Genomic DNA, 20,522 nt, shown 5'->3' with positions numbered 1-20,522 from the left:
AGCGCCTGGCACAACGGGGCCCTGATCTCGGCTGGGGTCTGTGCAGAACTCGGCACAATGGGGCCCTGATCTCGGCTGGGGTCTGTGCAGCGCCTGGCACAATGGGGCCCTGATCTCGGCTGGGGTCTGTGCAGTGCCTGGCACAATGGGGCCCTGATCTCGGCTGGAGTCTGTGCAGTGCCTGGCACAATGGGGCCCTGATCTCGGCCCGGGTCTGTGCAGTACCTGGCACAATGGGGCCCTGATCTCGGCTGGGGTTTGTAGAGTGCCTGGCACAACAGGGCCCTGATCTCAGCCGGGGTCTGTGCAGCTCCTGGCACAACGGGGCCCTGATCTCGGCCAGGGTCTGTGCAGCACATGGCACAATGGAGGCCCTGATCTTAGTCAGGGTCTGTGCAGTGCCTGGCACAATGGGGGACCCCAGTCTAGGTTGGGGCCTCTGGCTGCTACCGTAATACACATAATATCCAGAATTGTAATAATTACTGGTGGTCACATAGTGAAAGGAGATTAAACTTCAGGATCTGAGACTATTTCTGAGACCAGGAGGAGCCCTAATGTGAGGGGCAGATTATTCCTCCTTGTCCCAGCCGGTGGAACTATCTGCCACAAGAACTAGAGACCATCTCCAAACCTCCCCACGTTCTCTGAACCATCTGGCACTGACCACTGTCAGGGAAAAGATCCTGCACTGCAAGTACCTCGGGTCTGACCCTATCCAGCAATCCCTATGTTCTAGTAATCTAGTCTGGCATCTCGTCCCCTGCTGCACTGAATCAGAGCAACGATCTAGCTAGTCTGGTGTGCTACCCACTGCCATATTATGTATTAGGTGCATTATGGTATTGCCTAGCAGCCCCTCTTGTGGATCAAGACTCCATGGTGCTAGGTGCTGTACGAACAGAACAAAAAGACAGTCCCTGCCCCAACCAGATCTGACCAATGGCCCATCTACTCCGGCACGGGGTCCAGAGAATGCACCAAAATAGTTTAAGTCCTTCCTGGAGGGATGTGACTGACAAGCAGTGATGGGGAACCGCCCCTCGGCCACTGGACCCCTCCCTGGTGGAGTCCCACAGAAATCCATTCTCCCGCTGATCCTATTCAACATCTACATGTGGACCCGGTCAGACAACATGGACTTAAGTGCCAGCACTACGCAGATGTTGCCTATCCATCACCATGCACCGCCCACCCCCAAGTGACCCAGGGGCGGGACGAGGTCAGCTCATGGCTGAGGAACAGCTGAAGAGAAGCTGAACCTGAGCAAGACAGAGGTGATGCTGGAGGATGGAGGGAAGCCCGCTGAGGAGTGTGCAGCCAGCTGGCTAAGGGACTCCATCCCATCCGCTGGACAAAGACGTGGCCTCAGTGACTCAGGTTTGCGTCACTGAACCACAGCCATGTGATAGACCTGGCATGAAGCCTTCAATGCATGGGAAACTGCAGCTCACACAGTACTCTGCAGCATGCCTCCTCAGCAAGGCGGGCTCCCACGAGCTGATCACCCTGTCCGCTGCTCTCAGCACCAACTCCCGTAGAATAAAGAGTCAAGTTCAAGGGCTTGGTCTTTCTCTTCAAGCTTCTAAAGCTCTGGGATGAGGCCTGTGGGCAACATTTCTGCTGCTCAGGCTCCAAGGAACCGGCCACGGTCATGGTAAAGCTGGTCTGTGCAGGAGACAGAGCCTCCTAATCCCAGCTGGTGGAACTACCTGCCACAAGAACTAGGGACCATTCCCAAACCTCCCCTTCCAAGCACCAGCCACACTTCTCTGATCTGCCTTCTCCAGTACAAACGCAGTGCGGTCCAAGCATATACAGCCGACCCCAGATGGGGCTTCGCTGCAGAGCTAGCCCCTTGCGGGCACATGGGGGGAAGGGTGGGAGGGCCTTGGAGGACTAGAGAGGTTTTAACCTGCATCCACACTGCAAAGTGCAAGTGGCACCGGGCTTTAACCCGCCAGGCCAGCTGGGCAGGATTTGTGTGTGGATGGAACCAGAAGGGTGATTGGGGGTCCAGGCTGCAAAGGCTGCCTCTGCAGTGAAGGCCGGCCCTTCACCTGGGAACTTGCCTTGTACTCTGATTCCCTTTGGGGAGCATGCTCAGAGCCCTGCGGGGGCGTGGAGACCTCAGAGCTCTGGAGTTTTTGAAAGGGCAGCTACAGTCAGAGCAGGTGGTTTCCAGCTAGCACAAGGCCCCCGAGTCCCAGAGAAGCCTATCTCCAGAGCAGCCGCAGAGAGAGGAGATGGGTCTTTGCAGCTCAGACCCAGCCTGGCTAAGGTCAGACTTCGCGAGGAGAGCAGGACTCTACACCGAGCACTTGAATCGCTAATTGCGAGGGAGGCAGCGTCATGGTGCTGCTGGGACTTACCCCAAGATTCAACATGGCCCTGCTGCAACGCCAGTAGCATCCTGCATCCGGGCTGCTCGTAGCCCACTGGTCATCCCAGTGAGGCAGCTGGAGGCCCCGAGGGCTTGATTCTTGGTGATGCTAGGGGCCCTTTAGGCTGCTTTGGGAGTGTACAGCCCCCTCCCCCTGAGCATCCCCTCCACCCATGTTGGGGCCTCTCCACCCGGTGGATTTGGTGGAAGGGGAAGGCTCTGCTTCCGCAGGAGGTGGAGCAGTGGCATGGCTAGAGTGCTCCGTGCTGCAGCTGTTCTTTGCTTCCCAGGGGCCATTAAGGTAGAGCAGCCCTGAGGCTGCTCTAACTTGGATCAGAAGCCGGGCAGGGCCCAGAATATGGGGAGCACAAAGGTAGTTTAAGGACGCACCCACCATTTCTACCCAAGGGAGGGGAATGGGGTAACTGAGAATCAAGCGCGAGGGGTGGGGTCTAAGCTGGTGTAACTGACACCAATGATATAATGAACACTGGTGAGCCACTGGCTCAGACTCTGTCTGGATTCACTTACTGCTAAGCATGCACTCCAGGTAGCACAGCACCGACTGGATAGGTTTGATATGGGACATCCCCAGCCCAGGCTGTGCAGATGCAGTCAGAGGCAAACACCAGCCCTGTTGTGCTCATTGGTTGCTCTCTGCGGCAGCCAATTTCCCCAGCGTGGGGTCGGGGGAGGAGGAAGCCGTTCTGATGGCTCTGCAGAGCTTCCTGTTTCCGGCCCAGCCCTCCCAGTCGTAAAGAGATGTGGCTGGCGCAAGGGAGCATGGCCCCTCAGTGGATCTTGCACCACCCAACCGGGCATCGCCAGTCCTGGTGCAGCCTCACCAGCCCCCATGCAGCCTCGCTCTGTCAGCCCCTAGGCAGCGTCCTCAGCCCCAGCATGGCATTGCCGGTCCGCATGCAGCGTTGTCGGCCTGGCTGTGACGTTACCACGTCCCACGCAATGTTGCTGGCCCCATGTCTTCCAAAAAATACAGTGCAGCCCCATCCAAAAAAAATATCATGAGATTGGCTTTAAAATCCTGAGTTTTTAAATAATAAAAAAGGTGGAGGTTCTGTTTATGTGCCTTTTAGTGTTTGTGCCCTTTAGGTTTCATAGTTTCAAGCTTCAGATTGTGAGGTCTTTGGGGCCAGGGACCGTGTTTTCGCTCTGTGTATGTACAGCGCCAAGCACAATGAGGTCCTGGGTGATAGCTAAGTAAGGTACTTCGCTGGCCCCCATCACTGTCAGATATGAGCACCTCCCAGTCTTCAGTGCATTTATCCCAACATCCCATGAGACAGGGCAGTGCTATTATCTTTCGGATATAGATGGGGAAACTGAGGCGCAGAGAGATTGCGTGACCTGCCCATGGTCACCCAGGGAGTCTGGAGTGGAGCTAGGAATTGACCCTGTGTCTTCCAAATTGAACGTTAATTCCTTTGCCCCTGGATGAGCCTTCCTGTCTGGGATACACTGCTGGTGTTTACTGAATTAAGGTTTGCTTCTTCTCTCCTTGAACTGTCCCACGGATGTGAACTTTCCCAGGCTACAATCCCTCTCGACACCTCTGTCCATTAGTGCTCTGTTGAGTTCAGTGGAGTCAAACCAGAGATGAGTTTTGACCCACTGGATTCTTGCTTATGCTAAGATCATTCTGATTGCTCTGGCCCCTGAGAATCCTTCCAGTGCAGGGAGCCTCCAGTCCCTGGTGTTGGGAGTGGATTGGACTGTGGCTGTTCCCTATTTCCCTTGGGCCCGAATGGGGCAGAGCATGAGTTAGAGCAGCCCCGAGGTTGCTCTCACTGATGCCAGGAGCCCCAGTGTCCAGAGAATGCAAGGGAGTGCATGAAGCCGCTTAACCACTCCCACCTGGGCATTCCCCAAGCAGCAGAGCTGGTTCCTGTCACCCCAGGGTTGGGAGTGACATCTTGTTGCTCCGTTGAGTTGGGCCCGGTTACACTGATTTCAGCTTTGGAATCTTTGGTCTGTTCTAGCACCAGGGCCCCAGGTGTTCCCCCAGAGCTGGGCGCATTCCAGTCCGGGGTTCTGGGTCTGACATGCCCCCTCCCCCAGTTTCTCTTTTGAACTCGGGGTCCTTGAAATTTAGCAAGGAGATGAAAGCGAAACCAGGGAGTCGGGGGTATATTTGTGGCTGATGAGCTCAGCTTGTGGCTGGCTCTGTGGGTTTAGCTGGCCCAGTGACTCCGGGCTGTGAATGAACTAGCTGACGGGGCCTGTGAAGCTTCCAGTTACTGTAAATGGGGAGAGAAGGAGGGGGGAAGGAGGAAGTTTAGAGGAGATGAGGCAGGCAGGGGAAGGGGGAGGCGAAGGGGTGAGGAAAAGGAAGTAGGGGGAGGGGAGGGTAGAGGAAGAGGAAGGAGCGGGGGAGGGAATCCAGGGGTGGATGAGAGAACACAAGTGATTTTAAAGAGCAGAAGTGGCTCAGCTTCTGTGCCCCCCACCCCCGCCGGCCCGTGGAGTGGGGGGCCTGCAGCCAGGCATCCCTGTGAGAGACGGGGTGGAGCTAGGCCTTGCTTCTTGGCCCGAGTGTCCCCATCTCCTCAAACTGGAGACCCCCGCAAATGTGAGCGCCCACAAACCTCCTGGGTGTTTAAAATCAGAATTCCCCCACAGGCCAGGCCAAACACACGCCCCTTCTGTGATCCAGAGCCTGTGGGCACATCTTCACCAAAGATATCACAGGGCTTTCCCTTGCTCCGGCCCTCAGCCTGGGTCGGGCCCCAGAGGGCTAGGACATGGTTCCCTGCAAAAGTTTCCTCCCCCAGATTGGGTTGAAATCTTGAAAAACTTCACAAACTGATAATCCAGGTCTCCCTACCCTCCCCAGTTCAGGTCAATGGAAATATTTCAGTTTCAATCATTTTGAAATGTTTCATTTTGATTTAATCCCTTATTTGATTGAAAAGCAATTTTTTTTACTCTAATTTGTGTACATTTTTGAAGAAGAAACCAGAATTTTCCTTGAGAATTTTTTCATGTCGACACAGAACCTTTTGACAACTTCAGAACTTTTTTCAACATTTTTTTTTAAAGTCAAATACCTCTTTTGCTTGTTTTTCTTAGCAGAGATCATTGTCAAAACCAACCCTTTTCTGTGAAAAGTTTTGGTTTTGACTACGATGTATTTTGTCAGCGAAAAAACGTTCTCCTGAAAAGTTCCCGACCAGCTCTTGTCTCAAGCGATGTTAATATCATGGCCAACATTTTGACTGACACATTGAAGATAGACCTGGAAAGCTCCAGAGTGCAAAAAATCAGCTGCTGTAGCCTGAGCTAGCTCGTGCTATAATAGACTGTCATTCTCTGTGGATTAGGGACAGATTAGGATCTGTAATAACACACTGACAAGGGGGATTATCAGGAGCGGCGCCTGGGTTTTTGGTGCCCTAGGCAGGGGTCCTTCCGCGCTCCCGGTCTTCGGAGCAGTTCGGTGCCGGGTCCCAGAGCGAGTGAAGGACCCGCCGCAGAATTGCCGCTGAAAACCTGGAGAGCAGAAGGACCTCCCGCCACCGAATTGCCGCCCCCCAAATCCTGGTGCCCTAGGCGACCGCCTAGGTCGCCTAAATGGAAGTGCCAGCCCTGGGGATTATGCTATGATTTTTGGAAGCTAAGCATGACCAGATCTGGTTGGTCCTTGTGATGAGAGACTAGCGGGAGTACATTAAAGTATTTCCTCCCTGTAGCCTCTTCAGAACCAACACACAATCAGGGCTTCTCTCAGTGCTTGTTCCTTTCCTCATCTGAACAACATCAAAATATAAACTTCACCCTAAGCTTTCTCTTGAGCTTGACTGTTTGTTTCTTTTTATAAAACCTCCTCCGTTCCTAACCTTAATTCTCTCTGGGATGCACATGCCTTTTCATATTCCCATGTTGGAATTAATAGGGCCCATCTGGTCTGGCAGCAAGAGTGAATCAGCAGAAATAGTGCTGCATTTCTGAGCATGAGCTGTGAGGATGGTGCAAAAGTGATAAAATAGTTCCAACTCTCTGTGCAGGGACATGGCATTGGGGTGACTCAGCAAAAGTAGCTCCACCTCTTGGCATTGGGGTGAATTGGGAGAGATATTTCTCAGCATGGTCCTGGCATCAGGGTGTGTCAGCAGAAGTAGCCCTGCATCTCTGCGAAGGGTCTTGGTACTTGATAGCAGGACATTCAAACCTTTCAATACTCCTGAGCTGGTAATAAAAGGACCCACTTGTTTTGGCTGCCAGGGTGAATCAGGAGAAATAGCTCTACCTTCCACACACGGTTCCAACCCTTGATGCCCCTGGGCTATCCAGCTTTCCTTGTGTGCTTTGAAACATAATGCATATTTTTTTCACTTTTAACAATGCCACACACACACACACACACACACACAATTTGTTATGCAAACCTTAAACCTGGATCATTTGCCTAGAACAGCAAAAAGGCTGTTTTATGAATCTGTATTGCCAGGATCATTTCTGGAGGCTTTTATATCTTTGGGGTGAAGGCCATTCAAGGAGCAGCCATAGCAGTGGAGCTGATGTGATGAAGCACTGCAGCTGGATAGCTGCAAAGACAGTCCACCAGTAGATCTTCTCTCCTGATCTGCTGACCCTGACAACTTCCTGCCTGGGCTGCAGGGAGGTTGGATGGAGACCCTGTCAAAATTCCCAGCCTGGTCTCATGGCAGCCGTGCTGAGGCTTTAAAAAGCCTGTTGCATCATGGCTGAAATGTAAGATCTGTCCAAGTATGTGTCATAGGTCCCATTCTGCAACAGCCAGTGTGTGACCCTCCGCCTCAGTGGGGATGAACAGCAGAGGCAGGTATTTGGAGGAGCTGTTAGCCTTGGTGGTCTGGAATCTTTATATCTAGGTCTCTAATTCACTGGCGGAGGGTGAAGGAATGAAATTCATCACCATAGATTTTCAGATGAGGATGGACCATTAGATCATCTAGTCTGCTCTCCTTCATAACACCCGGCCATCCACTGGTGACCTGTGTTGAGCTCCTAGTCAAACTGGAGCCAGATTTCCAAAGAGCTGGGCTCCCACTTAGGCACTGGACTCGGTGGCCAGGTTTTCAGCAGAGCTCAGCTCAAATCTCCGCTGAATCTCGGAGGATAAGCTCCTAGGCCACGTGTTGTGCCTTCTGCTCTTTACACAAAACAGACTGTGAAGGAACCGTGTGGGCATAACCAAATAACCTATTGTGTTCACTGCATACATACAAACACGTAAGGCCCAGCTTCGGCCACACTGCTTGCTCTGGCTGGTTTCTGGTGTCTTCTAAAACACGGAACATAGTGTGCACCATCAGAGGGCTCCCTCAGTATTTAAAGGGATACCACCCTATTCCTTTACACCACAGGAAAATGGGCTGCTTCTGGCAAACTTTTGAAGGGGACAGCAATGCAAGGAGACACGGAAGGTTAAGGATGACTCCCAAGATTATAAGATGGGAAAGCAGTTTCATGAAGCTACTGAGTATTACAGTAACAGCTAGAGATGTTGCCCAAGATCTCAGGGCTTCACTGTGGGAGTGTTGTACACACATGAGGCAGCACCTGGCCCAAAGAGTTTATAGTCTAAAGGTGGGAGGGGAAACTGAGGCACGACAAGGCGAAGCGATTTGCCTGGCATCACTTGGTAAGCTAGTGGAAGAGCTGGGAATGGAATGCATGTTGGCTAAGCCTTAGCCTGGTGCCCTATCCAGTAGCCCAGACTGCCACTCGAGGTAAGATGGAGCCAGCGTGAGAGAGAAAGTTGGCAGGAAGGGGACAATTGTGGTTAAAGTGTGAAATGGCCTAACCGCTATGGGAGAGGGCGTGGCCAGGAGAGGGAGATAGGAAGTCCTGTGTGGGGCTAGTGAGACACATGTTGTGTAGGGGGTTGAGGACACCAGGATAATGGGGTAAATGATCAAGGAAATTGGAGTGGCAAAGACTGAGGTCAAAGTGGAGGGTCTCCTGAGGGATCTGAGGTTGGCAAATGGAAGAGGATATGTCCCTTTGCCTCTGTCCATTCTTCAAGTGGTGGTGCCCTGTTCTGCATGGTGGTGTCCACGTGGGAAGGTACAGGGTAGAGCTGGCTAGGAATTTTCAGTTAAGCTTTGGGTTTTTTTGGTTGGAAAATGCCAGTCGTAACTTTCCACAGGAAAGGATCAATGCTGACAAATTTCTCGGCTGGAAAAAATGTTAGGGGGAAAAAATGGTTTTGAAATTCTCAAAATGCTTCGAAATGGAAAATTCCATTTTTTTTCCAGCTCAAAATGGCTTTTGGTTTCAAAATTTAAGATGATTAGAATTTAAAAAAATTAAATGGAAATGAAACATTTTGAAATCATCACAAGAAACTGTTCCGATTGCCCCGTATGGATTTTTGTATTCAGATTTTTCAGGAGTTTTTGGATGAGACTTTTTTGTCAAAATGCCAATTCCTCGAAAGTTTTTGCGGGAAAGGGTCGGCTTCAACAAATTCCTTGATTCGACGAAATGTTTGAAAAATGTTGTTTACATTCTCCAGATGCTTCATTTTGGCATTTCTAGATGATTCTGGTTTCCTGGCTCAAAACATCTTTTTGTTTTGAAATTTACGAGATAGGAGAAGTTGAAATGAAACATTTCGATCAGCCCGAAGAGAGAAAAGATTTGGAAATTCATTCCATAACATTTCCAAGATTTTTGACTTTTCACCCAATTCGGGACATGCAAATGGTTTGGAATCTCAGGGTTTTTTTCACAAGACGGGAAAACCTGTATCTAGTCCAGCTTCGGTTCAGCCTTCAGGCCTTCCAAGAGCAGATCCCCTGGGAGAGTTGGTAGCTCCGACTGGCTACAATGAAGGGCCGAAGCTTAGCTGTTTCAGCAGCAGCACGTGGGTTTTGCATTCAGAGCACACGCAGACCAGGAGTTTAAGCCATCTCTTCGGGGAGCAACTAGTAGACACAAATCTCAGGCCAGCTTTGAATGTCTCATGGGTTGCATCTAACCACTGAGACCTCACAGTGCTTTGGAGACACCTCTCAGTCTATTTCAGGACTCAGACTTGGGCCTTATCTGTGGTGGGATTTTAAGCCACTGGTGCAGCATAGAGGGGCCTTAAAGCAGGTGGAAACAGCCCCCCCCCCCCGAGAATCTCCCCATGGGGGGACCAGTGTGGAACTAGTAAGAGTCCTACAGCTACCGTGTTCCCAGCCTCATGGCCAGAACATACTGCACTACAGCTATTTTCAGCTTCCTAGTGGAGCAGAGGAAGAATTAGAGCAGCCTTGAGGCTGCTCTAAATGATGCCAGTGGCCAGGCAGGGCCTCAGAATGCAGGGATTGGGAAGGGTTTGATAGCCCCCTGAGGCTTTTTGCTGCCCCCAGGCAGTCCCTGAGGCACAGCTCCTGGAAGGTATTTCGGCACCCAATTCCTATTGATTTCAGTGGAAGTTAGGAGCTCAAATGCCTCTGATGGTCTGGGCCCAAGTCTCTGGGAATGAGGATGTTTCTCCTAGAAGATCTGCTCTAGGAATTACTCTGGGGAAGTTTTATGGCCTGTTTTATACAGGAGGTCAGATGAATTCTTCCATGGGTAGGGTTCTGTGGCCTATTTTGTGCAGGGAGTCGGACTAGATGATCACATTGGTCCCTTCTGACCCTAAAATCTATGAATCTATTAATCAACCTAATGCTGTCTACATTAGGATTAGGTCAGCTTAACTACGCTGTTCAGGGGAGTGGATTTTTCACACGTCTGTGCTACGTAGGTGGGTTGACCTAAGTGTTTAGTGTAGACTAGACCATAGGCTTGCAGATAGTGAAAATAAAGCATCATATTTATTACACTAAGAACAAATTTAATCCAACATGGAGCTGGAAGCATTAAAGAAACAAATTTATGCACAGAAACTGCTCATCTCGCCCTATCTGTGTCTCTCTGTCTTAAGAGTCTTCTTCATTTGCAAATATTGTGTCATGACCTGGCTGTGTCCGATGTCATCTCCCAGCACCAACCTTTGCTGCTTGGGTGACTGGAATGGCTTTTGGTGTCCCGCACCTTTTCTGAGGAATTCCCCCCCACCCACCGGAGCCCATCACCCTCTGTCTATGTGGGAAGTTGCTGGGACTCGAGAAGCCAAGCTGAACTCTCTTCAGCCTCGTAGGTTTCCTACCTCAGAGCTCCACTAACCCTTCTGAAGCCAGGCAAATCTAGCCAGACCTTCTGTCTGACCCTCCGACTTCCTGTCTCCTGGGACTGCTCTGTCACCATTCCCAGATCCCCCTCTCTCGAGATCTGCTCTCCCCTTGACAAACCCCTCACAGAGGCTGCCAAGACAGGGACTGAGCTGAGGGCTCAAGCAGATGAGCTGGCCCATAGCAGGCTCATGTCCTGGGGATTGAATGGGGGGATACGATGCTGCTGTTCTGGTGGCCACCAGAACCAGCACAGAGGAGGGACTGGGGAGGAGAAGACCTGCCGCCCCTAATTTATTACCATGCATGTGTAATGCAGCAGCCCCTGAGCCCCCCCGTCAGGGATCAGGGCCCTATGGGGCTGCCACAGACATGCAGCCATAAAAGGGAAGCCCCTGCCCCAATGAGCTTGCAGATTAAGCATCGACTCCTGTTTCCTTTTCAGTTCCTGTGTCTCAAGAACATCCGCACCTTCCTCTCCACGTGCTGCGATAAGTTCGGCCTGCGCAAGAACGAGCTCTTTGAAGTCTTCGATCTCTTCGACGTGCGGGATTTTGGGAAGGTCAGCCTTTGATTGGTTGGATCATTGATCAGTTTCTGTTTGGTGCCCGTCATTGTGGCATCTGGGCGACTCACAGTCTTTAATGCATTTTTTTCCTCGCAACCCCATTGCATGGCAGGGAAGTGCTAATGTCCTCGTGTTAAGGTGGGGAAACTGAGGCACAGAGCAGCTAAATGACTTGCCCATGGTTCCCCAGGGAGTCGGTGGCAGAGCAGGGAAGGAATCCCCAGTCTTGTTCTCAACTCTGAGATGGCATGTGGGGAAATCGAGGCTCAAAGAGGGGAAGTGGCTTGACGAAGGGCCGCACAGAGCATCAGCCGTAAAGCCAAGAATCTTCGCGTCTAGTGTCCCTCTCTAACCACTAAACCACACTCGCTCTCAGAGCTGGTGATGAACCCACAGGACCTGGCTCCCAGTGCCACTCCCCCTCTGAATAACCACTAGACACCACTCCCCTCCCAGGGCTGGCAATAGAACCCAAGAGTCCTGACTCCGCTTCCCTGCTCTAACCACTAGACTCACTGCCCTCCCCTCCCAGAGCTGGAGAAAGAACTCAAGAGCCCTGGCGCCCCCTTGCTCCAAACACTAGTCCCCACCCCTCTCCCAGAGTTATGGATAGAACCCAGGAGTCCTGACTTCCATCCACTCCACGCCTTGTTCTAACGTACCCCCACTGCTGTTTAGACTGTACAGTATAACCATTGTCCATAGCCAAATAAATGGACACTTTGTGTGTTTAGTGTTCCATAGTGAGACCCAGTGCCCCATTCTTGCCTCTCCCCTATCCACCCACACGACAGAAGTGGAACCTGTTTTTGGTTTTTTTCAGTTTCTTTTTACACTTGAGGTTTCTCAAATAGTTTCAGAAAGAGTCAGACTCCTCCCAAATCCTGCTCCCCTGCCCCCTAACCCTAGCCTCAATGAGTCACTGCTATCACTTAGCAGGTGCCATAATGAGTGGTTAAATAGCGCGGCTTGAGAAGCCGTGAACCAATTTGCTGAAAAATATCACTATGGATCGAAACAGACCCATTTGCACAAAAAATATTTGTGATTTTTTTTGGGGTGACTTTTTGTGTGTGAAAATGTCAGTGGAAACTTTAGTGACCAATTGTGTGATAATGCTGAAAATTGTCATGAAAATATTAGTAAAGATTTTTTTGAAAACTTTAGTGGGTTTTGTGTATGAAAACCTTAGTGAACTTTTGGCTGGTGATACTGGTGGAAAATTGTGTGGCGATATTACTGAAAATATTCAGGACACTTTTTTAGTGATTTGGGAGAAATTTGGGAAAATGCACAAAGATTTTGGGGGAAAATATTAATAAAAATCTTAAAGAAATACTTGTGAGTTAGGGGGACAATATTTGCAAAAACCAAAAAAGGTGAAAATATTGATGAATTTGGGGGTGAAAATTTTAGTGACATTTTTACCAAAATTGTTATTGACCTTTTTTTAAATAATTGTCCAACTTTTTATTGAATTTTTCCCTTTTCTGAACAAAAGATCTGGAAAAAAAACCCAAATGGAGTATTATTGCTTGTTTTGGAGCCTGGCTCCTGATTTTTGAAAGTTTGGGGCTGGCCATACTGAATTTATCAGTGCAGCCAAGGCCATTGCAAGGCTGGGACATAGAATCATAGAATATCAGGGTTGGAAGGGACCTCAGGAGGTATCTAGTCCAACCCCCTGCTCAGAGTAGTACCGATTCCCAACTAAATCATCTCAGCCAGAGCTTTGTCAAGCCTGACCACATTCAAGGAGTCTTCAAGGTTAGCCACTTGCCTCCCAGAGCAGTACGGTCTAGTGGCTAGAGCAGTGGACGAACCCTCATGAGCTGTGGGTTCTATTCCTGACTTTGTCATTGTGAGACCTTGAAGATGCTACACTTGCTCTGTGCCTCAGTTTCCCCAATTAAAAAATGGAGTAAATGGCTCACAGTTGTAAAGTGCTTTGAGTACGTATTTGTTGGACGATAAATCTGCTCCCTTTAGGGTAGGGTTTCTCACAGCAATTGTTTGGTGGCGTCAGAGTGCGGCCACCAACTCTCACTGGTGGCTGCACTGACAATTTTTCCCTAAAATACTTAATTAACTTTAGGAAAAAGAATTAAATATGCACAGAGTCCCATCCAGATCACTGTCATTTGTATTTGTAGGGGTTTTTGGCAGACTCAGTAACAAAGATAATGCTGCCTCCCACTTTGGCCCCTCCTCCAGGGTTTAATGAGTCCTGGGGCTTGCTGTGAAAAATGATCTTTGTATGTTTGTTAACGTCACAGCGCACTTAGTAACTACCTGGGAGGCTAGGAAAAGTGGTAAGTGATATTAACAAACACACAAGTGTCACTTTTCACAGATGCTAGTAAGTCTGCTGAGAAAAGTGATACTTGCATATTTGTTAATATCACTTTCCCCAGCAAGTCCCAGGACCCATTAAGCTCTGGATGGGGCCTGGGAGGATGGAAAGGGGAGGCAGCGTGGGCCCACAATGCAGGGGATGGATGGGAGGCCAGGAAGGCAGCTGGGTCCGGGGGGCGGGGGAGGAAGGATGATGAGCCCCACTGTCGTGTGGCCAGAGCCAGGGCGTGGTGTCTGCTGCCAAGTGGCCAGGGCCGGGGCTTAGGACCCACAGCTAGAACTTGGAGCTGGGGACAGGAACTGCGTGGCCGGAGCCAGGGATCGGAGCCCGCTGCTGTGAAGCCGGAGCTGTGGGTCAGCGCCCGAGGCCAGTGGCTGCTGCTGCAGGGCCAGAGCCTGGCGCTGGAGCCCAGGGGTGTGTAGCTGAAGTCAGGAGTCAGCGCCCGCCACTGCGTGGCTGGAGTCTGGGACTGGAGCCGGAGGCCAGCGCTTGCTGCCACCCAGCTGGAACCAGGTGCAAGAGGCTGGAGCCCTGCAGCTGGAGGTCAGGGCCACGTGGCCAGAGCCAGGGGCGGGAGTCAGTACCCGCTGCCCCACGGTCGGAGCCCGGGCCACATTGCCGGGTTCCTGGAGTCCCACCGCTGGAGCCTGCCGCCCAACCCCTGCCCCGCAACGTGGATAAGAACTCACATTGCTCCTGCACTGTTGTACCCCACCTCTCTCCAGAGGTGTGCAAGGCAGCGCATCCAGGAGCAACAAAGGGGGGGTGCGTGATGCTTTGCCCCAGCACTGCCCAGGAGACTGTCGTGGCCACATGTAAAGCCACTGATGGCCACACGTGGCCATGGTGGCTGCCTTTGAGAAATGTTTCTTTAGGGAGTGTCCACCTTTCCCCAAGAAGAGCTGGCTCGCTAGCCATCCTGACCCCACTTGGTATGTCTGCACTGCACACGAAGGCCAGGTCTGTGGGGCCCAGGTTTGTGGACTAAGTGTTTCCCAGCCCAAGCTTGACTGTCCACACTGCATTGTGAGCCAGTTGCTGGACCCAGCTTGCACTGCACAACTTGGAACTGTGGCTTGAGCTGTGTCCACATTACAAAATGACAGGGCTTGGACCCAAGTCACCACAGGACTTGGGCTCTGACCCAGCCCCCTAAAAGGGGTCTAGGTGCGGAGTGCTTGCTGACCTGAGTCAGACTGATCTGTGTGTAGACAAAAGGAGGGCTTGGTCTCAAACCTGAATCAGAGCCCAGGCTTGGGGTACATCTACACTGCAATTATAAAACCTAGGGCGGCAAGGCTCAGAGCCTGGCCCAGCTGACTCGGGCTTGTGGGGCTAGAAATAGCAGTGTAGACATTCAAGCTGGACCCTGGGCTCCGAGACCCACCCCCAACCCGAGCTCAAACATCTACACTGCAATTTCAATGCCCTACAATCCCGAATCAACTGACCTGGGCCAGCCACAGTCGTGCCATGGGTCTTTGACTGCAGTGTAGACATACCAGAACGTACAGTGTAGTCAGCATACCCACAGATGCAGAAGAAAAATACCGTCTATTAAAGGGCTCTTTATCAACTGAAGAAAAATACCGTCTATTAAAGGGCTCTTTATCAACTGAAGAAAGGATCAGCAAGAACCAGCAGCTGGAAGGGAAAAGCCAGACTCATTCAAATTAGAAACAAGGCACCAATTTTAAACAATGTAGGGGGGGGTAATCACTGCCAGAAACTCCCCAGTTCAGTGGCGGATTCTCCGTCTCTTAAGGTTTTCAGATACAGCCTTTCTGGAAGATGTTTTAGACAAACGCAAATGGTTGGTCTCAAACTTCGATCTGATGCTCGAATGGTCTCGTCTGGTCCCAAAATCTGTGGATCTGCAAAGGCCGCGTTCTCACTGCACGCGAGATGCGCTTGCTGTGTCTCTGCGGCTCTGGTGCTGCAGCTCGTGTGTGGTTTTTCTTTTAGATCTTGCATCCTGTCGAGGTTGGGCCGCTCGCTAAGTTTCTGTTCTGCTGGGGCGTGGAAGAGGAGCTGGGGCTAGCAGCTTTCTCTGGCTTTCACAGAGCTGAATGGTTGGGTGCGTGTGTCACGTACTGTGATGCTGCTGCGCGTCATGGGGGGCGAGGGCTTCCCGGTGACAGGGGTGAAGGCTCAAAGTTAGACCCCTGGTGCTTCAGATCTGAGACTCGGGGATGGGATGGTGCAATGGTTAGAGCACTCACTGCCCAGCTGCGTGCAAGGCCCTGCTTTGCTATAGGCTTCCTGAGTGGCCTTGAGCAGATCTCCCTGTGCCTCTGCTTCTCTAGCTATCAGATGGGGATCACAGCACTGCCTTATCTCCCAGGATTGTGTGAGGATAAATACAGATTAAAGAGGGTCAGATGCTCAGACATAGTGATATTTGGGGCCATAAAAGTCTAATAGTATGAGGCAGTATGGTCTGGTGGTTAGACCACTGACCTGGGAGACCTGTGTTCTAGTGCTAGCTTTGCCAGTGACTGTGAGCAAATTATGTTGCCTCCCCGTGACTCAGTTTTCCCCTCTGTAAAATGGGGGGGGGGGTAACAAACCTAGCTTCCTTTGCAAAGTGCTTTGAGATGAAAAGCGCTAGATGATACTATTATTGCTATAGGTCATCCTCTGACACCTGCGCAGTGGCAGAAATGCCATTTGCTGTTGGCAGTATAGGGCCTGTGTGACACACATACAGTCGACCCAGTTCTGATTCCATCCAGGAGGGGGTTCGGGTGCTCAGTGTGTTACGTGTCCCCAGTTCTGTGCCTGAGCCACAGAGATGGTGGGTTGGTTAGAGCTGCAATGAAGCTGCTTCTGCAGCGGAAGCTGGAGAGACTCATGCTGAAAGCTGTGGAGATCCCCTGGTTCAGTGTCCCCTGGGCTGTCCACTCAGCAAGCTGCCTCCTATTTGCCTGGCATTTCCAACTATGGATCGATGGTCTCCTTACCTATGTGCCGCAGTCTAGCATTTGTTAGTTAGTTTTGACTAATAGCTGCTTCTGGGTTCTCTCCCCAGCTTTGAGAGGGGAGAGCAGAGTTTAGAACAGGGCGGGCTAGGAGTCAGGACTCCTGGGTTCTAAATCCAGTTCTGGGAGGGGAGTGGCCTCATGTGGTTAGAGCAGGGGGCCTGGGAGTTTGGATTCTATTCCCATTTTTGCCACTGACTCACCACATGACTTCAAGCACATTGTTTCCCTGCCCCCACCTCCCGTGCCTCAGTTTCCCCATTTAGACTATGGAGAATTGCCTCTTTGGGATGGAGGTTGCCCAGGTCAGTGTGTGAGAAATGGCCATTTGCAGTCCTATGTTTGATGTTTGAACTGTCCTGTAATTTCCTGTTTCCAGGGATCTCACCTCTGCCCCTGGTCTGCTGGATGAATTTAGGCAAGTCACTGCCTCACCTCCGTGCCTCAATTTCCCCACCTGTACAGCAGGGATAGTGATATGGATTCCTTTGAAAAGGGCTTTGAGAACTACAGATGAAAAGTGCTCCAGGAGAACTAGCTGTTACTATTATAGGCCCGGGCTCAGTTTGCTCCATTTTGAGACCTCAGCGACAGTGGAGCTGGCTGCGGATCTGTAAGGATACGTGTAGAGAGGAGATTAGAACCTGGTGCGAGTGAGTTTGCTGGGCCTCAGCCCAGATCCTAGCAGGCCGCATCCCAAACCCTCGCAATTGGCACTGGTCTTGCCCCAGCCCATGCTGGGCGCCTCAGAAGAGAGGTTGAAGCCTGACCTGGGGTCTGTCTCCCATGCACGCTGAGAACAGCTGATGCTTCACATTCCCTTACTACAATGATGCTGAGGACAGAGCAGTACTGAGAAAACCCGGGTTAGATTCCTTGCTCTGCCACAGCATCTCTTTGTGACCTTGAGCAAATCTCTGTGCCTCAGTTCCTATCTGTATAATGGGCATAACAGCCCTGCTCTGCCATCCAGGGGGTGTTGTGGGAGTAAATGTGGTAAAGATTGTGAGGCACTCAGATATGACACTGATGGGGGTCAGATAAACATCTAGGGAAGAGAGCTATTAGTTTACTGGGCTTTGGGGAAATGAAATAGGAACTGCCAGATTGAAAAAGTTCTTTGGGGCAGGGACTGTCTTTTTGTTGTATGTTTGTACAGCACCTAGCACACTTGGCACCTGATCTGTGACTGGGACTTCTAACAGTACCTAGGGAATAAATACCTACATCGAATAAATAATGTACAGTGCCTAGCACAATGAGGTCCTAGGCCAAGATTGGGGCTCCTAGGAGCTACCATAATATTCCTAATAAATAACAATAACAGTCAGACTCAGAGTCCATCTAGTCCCATATTCTGCCTCATACAGTGGCCAGCACCACACGCTGCAGAGGCTCATGTGGGATAATCTCCCCTCGGGAAAATCTTCTTAATCCCCAATAGTAAGGGGTTGTTTTATCCCTGATGAATTTCTCTCTCTTCCAAAACATTTAACATTTGCTGGTCTAACTCCCCCTCTGTTTTCTCTAGTTGTCACACTTGATCTCAATGTCCCTTCTGGCTTTATAATCTGTGAATCCCTTATTCTGTATCCGCATATTTGCCTCCTGTTCGCTTCAATCTCTCTTCATAGGAGAGTTCTTCCAGGCTCCTGATCATTGCTGTTGCCTGTCCCCGAAGCCCCCCATCCATGCACTTGGCTTCATGATCACTGCTAGTAAATCAACCTCCCTGCTCCCTCTCTGTGACTTGTGTGACAGTGACACCCTCCCCGGAGCTGCCTCCCATGAACCCTGCTGAACAGGGAAAAGGGAAAAGCTCCCCCGCATGCCCGAGAATGTGTCAAATAGTCTTGGCCAAGAAGGAAGTGGAGAGTTTTGTGCTTCCTCCCAGAGAGGCCGGTCTGAGGTGACATAACCTGCATCACAGATCAAATGTCCCAAGATATCACATAGAGATTATCTCTGATTGTCCCTTTCTCCTCCCTGCCCTGCCCCCTTTAAGAGGCTTTAAGATGTCTGTGGACCATCGATTGCCCAATCACGCCCCGTCCCCTTCTCCTGGCCCCCTTTTGGCGTTAATTGGAGTAGGGTGCCACCTTTTTAATGGCTGGTAACTGGACCCCCCAAGGCCCCGCCTCTTTCCGCAAAGCCCCTGCTCCACCTTCCCCCCACCCACGATCAAAAAGCAGGACCTCAGGGCTTGCCAAATGGCACCTGGACACACAAGGGTGAAACCTGGACTATCTGGTTGGCAACCCTAGATTGGAGTCACTTGGGGCTTTGGTTCATGAGGCAGCCATCTTAGAGAGTCATCCGGAGCCACAGTGCAAGTTAGGTCCCACCATACGCACCCCAAATACTCACTTCCCTTGCTCCCCAACCAGCCCCAATGCTCCAGCTCTCTCTTAGGGAAGAAGGCAGGCAGGCAGTGCTGCAACATTTCCTTTGCAGGATCAGCGCGCTGGGCAACGTGTGCAGAGCTCCCATGTTGCACTACAGCACAGCGACATCCTTCTGGGTCTGGAATAGTCAGTTTAGCTGCCCTAGCATGTCCCTTAGGGTCACCTCTGTGTTGCGGGGTCGAGCCTAGAATTATTATTATTTATCATGATTATGGCCCTGCCTGGGAGCCCCAGTCACTGACCAAGACCTGCTGTGCCAGGTGCTGCACAAACACAGAGCAAAGAGAAGTTTCTTGTTCCACAGTGCTCACAATTCAAGTAACCCTCAATAGAACTCTGCCGCTGCGCGTCTGGGCCTGGTGAACTGCCCCAGAGTTCGGGGGCAAGGGTGGGAGCATTTCCTGCCACTGAACTGCTAGGTGACCTTGGGCAAGTCGCTTCCCCCTCAGGTCTCTATTTCCCCACCCACCCTTTGTCTATTTAGATTATAAACTCTTCAGGGCAGGGACTGTCTTTTACTGTGACTCTGCAGTGCCCAGCACAACGAGGCCCTGATCTCGGTGGGGGTCTGTGCAGTGCCCGGAACAATGGTGTGGAGGGGGGGCTGATCTCGTGCAGGGATCTGTAGGTGCTACTATAACACAAATAAATCATAACAATAATAAATAGTGGTTCCTGAGAAGTGAGTGGGTGTCCCCAGCTGGCCTTTAAGGAGCTCCAGTTTTGGTTTTGTGGTGCTTTCCCCATCACAGCAGCAGGGGGCACGCTGGAAGCAGGAGTTCAATATAGATTTATATTGCCCCTTTCAATCCAAGGGTCACAAAGTCCTTTAAACCACGTGTAGAGAAGAAGCACCCAAAGCCCCCAGATAATTGGTGTGCTGTTTGTATGATATATGGTGCCTTAAAGAAGATCTGTGTCCAGGAGGGTTCTCCTTATCTATCTGAAGAGACAGCTGCTGGGTGGCTATTGTTCTGTGTTGCAGTCCAGATGCAGAGTGTTACAAAGGGGCTTTTTGTGTGAGAGACCTTGTGTCTCTGAGTACATATTCGTTCGCTTTCATGAAGAGTTTACATTGGTTCTTTCTTGCTCTCTGGAATAAAAGCTCCCTGGACAGAGACATTTCTGTTTTTTTCTTTTTGTACTTTGGGAAAGCCACACATTTGGGAATTGAGGTCAGCTGGCCCAGCAGGTTTTGGGGCTGGGAAAATCTTGGGAAAATCCCCAGCCTGCTGCTCTTTTTAACCCAGGGCATGGAAACCCCTGGGGTTTAGCACCAAGGGGCCATATTTGCAATCGTGCTGAGCATTCAGCAGCTCCCCTGGGAGCGGTAGTCTCCATTGCGCTTAGTGGGTGGGGGATCACTCTCCATTGCTGTCAGTTTAACATTCTCACAGGGCAACACTGCATTCCCAGAGCCTTGGGGAGTTCCAATCCGGGTTCTGTGGGTCCAATCCACCCTTGCTATGGTTCTCTTGCCACCCTTGCAATTGTCCATCTTGTCCACTGATGTAACATGCCCCTCTCTCCCCTCCTAGGTGATCGAGACCTTGTCGATTCTCTCATGGACTCAGATAGCTCAGTCCAAGGGGATCATGTAAGTAAGGTTGGCAACACACCCTGGCTGAGTGCTACAGCAGGGAATTTGAATATGCATA

General features: G+C 51.0%; 2 protein-coding genes across 2 annotated transcripts in view; both read left to right on the top strand.

Moving 5' to 3' along the window:
- Window positions 1-20,522, top strand: part of LOC115643426 (adhesion G protein-coupled receptor E1-like) — a 138,875-nt gene that overhangs the window by 48,614 nt on the left and 69,739 nt on the right. The window lies entirely within an intron of this gene.
- Window positions 1-20,522, top strand: part of LOC115643439 (proto-oncogene vav-like) — a 59,690-nt gene that overhangs the window by 7,206 nt on the left and 31,962 nt on the right. Inside the window, exons 2-3 of the mRNA XM_030547472.1 lie at window positions 11,000-11,116; window positions 20,403-20,461. Coding sequence (XP_030403332.1) covers window positions 11,000-11,116; window positions 20,403-20,461 — 176 coding nt within the window. The remainder of the gene's footprint in view (window positions 1-10,999; window positions 11,117-20,402; window positions 20,462-20,522) is intronic.

The sequence above is a fragment of the Gopherus evgoodei genome, unplaced genomic scaffold, assembly GCF_007399415.2.
Source record: "Gopherus evgoodei ecotype Sinaloan lineage unplaced genomic scaffold, rGopEvg1_v1.p scaffold_59_arrow_ctg1, whole genome shotgun sequence".
Classification (NCBI taxonomy): Eukaryota; Metazoa; Chordata; order Testudines; family Testudinidae; genus Gopherus; species Gopherus evgoodei.
Note: the sequence above shows the minus strand (reverse complement) of the source record. Positions and strands in the feature narration are given on the sequence as shown.